The sequence below is a fragment of the Cryptotermes secundus genome, unplaced genomic scaffold (genome assembly GCF_002891405.2).
Source record: "Cryptotermes secundus unplaced genomic scaffold, Csec_1.0 scaffold296, whole genome shotgun sequence".
NCBI classification, from domain to species: Eukaryota; Metazoa; Arthropoda; class Insecta; order Blattodea; family Kalotermitidae; genus Cryptotermes; species Cryptotermes secundus.
The window spans coordinates 686,768-690,797 of record NW_019737985.1 but is presented as its reverse complement, the minus strand read 5'-3'; the positions used below and the strand labels follow the sequence as shown (position 1 = coordinate 690,797).

The 4,030-nt window shown below is 52.9% G+C and overlaps 1 protein-coding gene across 1 annotated transcript in view; it reads right to left on the bottom strand.

Annotated features, from left to right (window-relative positions):
• The window catches only part of LOC111870591, a 4,455-nt gene extending 1,204 nt beyond the window's left edge, over positions 1–3,251 (bottom strand). Inside the window, exon 1 of the mRNA XM_023862993.1 lies at positions 2,367–3,251. Within this exon, the coding sequence (XP_023718761.1) occupies positions 2,367–3,251 (885 nt within the window). The remainder of the gene's footprint in view (positions 1–2,366) is intronic.
• Positions 3,252–4,030: the final 779 nt, after the last annotated feature.

Below are 4,030 nucleotides of genomic sequence, written 5' to 3'. Positions count from 1 at the left end.
GCAAGCTTCAGGTGTTGCCGGGCATAATTGTGGATGTCGTGCAGATGATCCACTAATTCGGCTGCATAATCGGTTGTGGGTTGTTCCTTGTCTGGGGGTACTCCAAACAGCAGGTCGCAGGGTATCCGTAGTTCTCGTCCGAACACTAGACCAGCAGGCTTCAGGCCCGAAGTGTCGTGAGTGGATGCCCTGTAAGCTAGGAGAAAGAGGGGTAACCTCTCATCCCAGTCCCTTTGGTGCGATGAGACAACCTTCCGCAAGTGCTCCTCGATGGTCTTGACGTAGCGTTCCACCATGCCATCCGACTGTGGGTGCAGGGGTGTGGTGCGCGTCTTGCTCACTCCCAGGCGTTGCAAAACTTCTTTCAGTAGATGAGACTCGAAGTTACGGCCTTGGTCACTGTGCAACTCTCGAGGTATGCCGAAGCGGCAGAAGAAATTGGCAACCAGAACTTCCGCTATTGTTGAAGCCTCCTGATTTGGGATGGCGTACACTTCCGGCCACTTGGTGAAGTAGTCCATAGCGATCAGTAAGTATCGGTTTCCTTGGTCGCTTCGTGGGAAGGGCCCTGCGATATCAATGGCTACTCTCTCGAAGGGAGCACCGACATTGTACTGGTGCATTTGCCCACGATTCCTGGTCCGCGGCCCCCGACTGGCTGCACATGTGTCACACTGTCGACACCATTTCTCAACATCGGTCCTTGCTTGGAGCCAGTAGAATCTCTGTCGAACCTTATTCAGAGTTTTGTTGACACCGAAGTGACCTCCTGACGGTCCACCGTGCAGTTCGCTCAGAATGTCCTTCACTCTGCTCCGAGGAATAATTACCTGGGCTACTTGACGTCTTCCGGTGACGGATTCCCAGTCACGCTCTAGTACGCCGTTTCTCACAGCGAGCGATTTCCACTGGGCCCAGTAGCTTTTGTACGTGGGACTCCGATCCGCGATGTCCTGCCATTCCGGTCGTTGGCCGTTCTCTACTTCCTGTAGAATAGGTCCTATGTCCGGGTCTTTTAGCTGTTCCTCTCTTAGGGTAACAGGGTCCCAGCCGGCTGCCGGTAGGGTTCCAATAACGCGTATCTGCTTTACCTCTGCCCGCGTCTCAACTTTGTGGCAGTGCGCACATTGCTCTTGGCAGGGTCGTCTAGAAAGGGCGTCGGCGTTGTTATGTTTTCGGCCCTGACGATGCTCCGAAGTGAAGTTGTACTCCTGTAGACGCTGTATCCAGCGCGCTGTTTGTCCCTCTAAGTTCTTGAAACTCATAAGCCAGGTAAGCGCAGAGTGGTCCGTTCGCAGATGGAACTGTTGTCCGTAGAGGTATTTGTGGAAATGTTCCAGTGTCCTCACTATGGCAAGTAGTTCTCGACGGGTGACACAGTAGTTTCTCTCTGCTTTGTTTAGCGTCTTGCTGAAGTAAGCTATGACACGCTCTTTTCCGTCCTGGATTTGAGAGAGAACTCCTCCAATTCCGACATTACTTGCATCTGTGTCCACAATGAATTTCTCTCCTGGCTGTGGGTAGGCAAGAATAGGGGCAGCACATAGGGCACCCTTTAGCGTTTGAAAAGCGGCCTCCACTTCTGGAGTCCACTGGAAGGTTCGTTTCTCTTCCGTTAGTTTCGTTAGTGGCTTCGCAATGTTGGAAAACCCTGAAATAAATCGCCTGTAATACGCGCATAGTCCCAGAAAGCTTCTAACTTCATGTTTATCCTTCGGGGTCGGCCATTCTCGCACGGCTTTCAACTTCTCCGGGTCGGTGGATACCCCTTCTGGTGATACAATATGCCCGAGGTACCGGACCTCTTCCTGCAGGAGTTTACACTTTTCCGGGTTAAGTTTCAGACGGGCTTCCCGGAACCTCTCGAACACTTTCCGTAAGTTGAGCATGTGCTCTTGGAATGTGCGGCCTATTACGATCACGTCATCCAAATACACAAGGCATGAATCGTACGTGAGCCCTCGTAGGACTGTCTCCATTAGCCGTTCGAAGGTTGCCGGGGCATTGCAGAGGCCAAAGGGCATGACTGTGAACTGCCATAGCCCTTGTCCTGTCGAAAACGCTGTTTTCTCTTTGTCGTCTGGGTGTACGTCGACTTGCCAATAGCCACTCTTTAAATCGAGAGTTGAAAACCATTTGGCTCCGGCCAGCGTGTCCAGGGTGTCGTCAATGCGGGGTAGCGGAAAGCAATCCTTCTTGGTGACGTCGTTCAGCTTTCTGTAGTCCACACAGAAACGGAGCTCCCCATTCTTTTTCCTGACCAGAACGACCGGGGACGACCAAGGGCTGTCCGATTCTTCTATAACACCCTGTCCTCGCATGTTGTCAAGCATTTCCTTCACTTCTGCTTGTTTTGCCAGGGGTACTCTCCTCGGTGGCTGTCGAATTGGTCGGGCTTCTCCCGTGTCTATGCGGTGATAAACTCTGTTTGTTCTTCCATAATCTTCGTTGTCTTGTGCGAAGATATCCGCGTACTCGGACACGAGATCCTCTAACTCTTGAAATTCTCCGGGGCTTAGGTGTGGCTTGGCCGCTGTGGTCACGTCCGCTAATTTCGGTGTTAGACCTGGTGCTGGTGGCCGCCCCACCTCGGGCAAAGCCACGAGTGTTACTGGCTCACAGTGCGCCAGAGGAGATCCTCTCCTGAGCTTTTGGTCCTTTTGGGTAACATTCATGACCCTCACTGGTACTTCTTGACAGTCCTGAACTAGGGTCCTGGCCACGTAAATTCCTTCAGGAGGGTGGGCCTGGGGGCTTGGTTCTACTAAACCGTTCTCTACTCCCAGATGATTCTTCATTTTAGCCATCACTATTCCCTCGCTCCGTGCGGGTATCACATGGTCTTTTGCCACTACTAAGTTAGAAGGACGGGGTCCTGCCCCAGGACTCCATAGCGATACTTCTTCTTCCGCCAGACGAAGAGTTTGGCGCCCTATATCCACTGAAGCATCATAGGCGCGTAGTATGTCCAGTCCCAGGATGAGCTCATCGGTGATATTCGCGACGAAAACCCACATCGTAATAGGTTGGCGCCCTAGGGTAAGGGTCAACAGAACTTCTTTCAGTATGGGCAGGGATCCTCCAGACACGGTCTGTAGCGAGAAATCTGGATTTGGCTGTCTTTCAGGCCATCCGGCGGCGATATCCGGTCTTACCACCGTGACGTATGCTCCAGTATCCACTGTCACCTGGCATGGCTTATCACCAACCCATCCCTGGGTGACCAGACTGGTGTTGGCTTTCTCCGTCATGTCGGTGAGTGCGTAGTATGGGGGCCTTAACGCATATGCCGGCGTTCGCCCATCTCCGCCGGCCGTTGCTCGTTTCCTGACGGTTGGTCCTTTCTCCAGCTGGTTTCCCTGTTGTTTCGAGGTCACCATTCTGATTTCTCCGGCGATTCCCACTTATTTCTTGTAGGTCCTTCTTTTCGGTCCTGGTGCTGTCTATTGTCATCCCCTCGTTGGTTGGGGAACGATCGGAACTTTGTGCTATCTCCGTGAGGTCTGGCCGCTACCAGTACCGCCTGCAGCTCTAGCGCTTGTCGGAGGGCCTCGTTTACCGTCTTTTCCCCTCCCAGCAGCATCTGGAACTTTATATCAGCATCTCGGACTCCGTATGCGAAGGCTTTACCTGCCTCCCTTGCTATGTGGTCAGAAGGTAGATTTGGGTAGGCACGACGGGAAAGGAGTTCAATGGCCGTGGCAAAATCTTGCAAGGATTCTCCAGGTCTCTGCGTCCTCGTTCTTAATTGGCAGTGGTAAGCAGCTGCAAAGTGTTGGTCCCCAAAACGGTCCTCTATAGCCTGAAGAGTCTCCTCGTAAGTTGTACTTGACGGAATGCCGGGTAGTATTTCCGCCGCCCGACCCTTCAGGGCAGTAATTAAGTATGTCGATTTTTCCTTATTCGTCCATTGGTTGTGTTCTGCCACGGTCTCGAATTGTCGCCGGAACACGCTCCACGTTGAATTCCCGTTGAATGTCGGTGGCTGAGCTGTGCTCGCGACGATCGTTGGCGTATTTCCCCGCTCGGC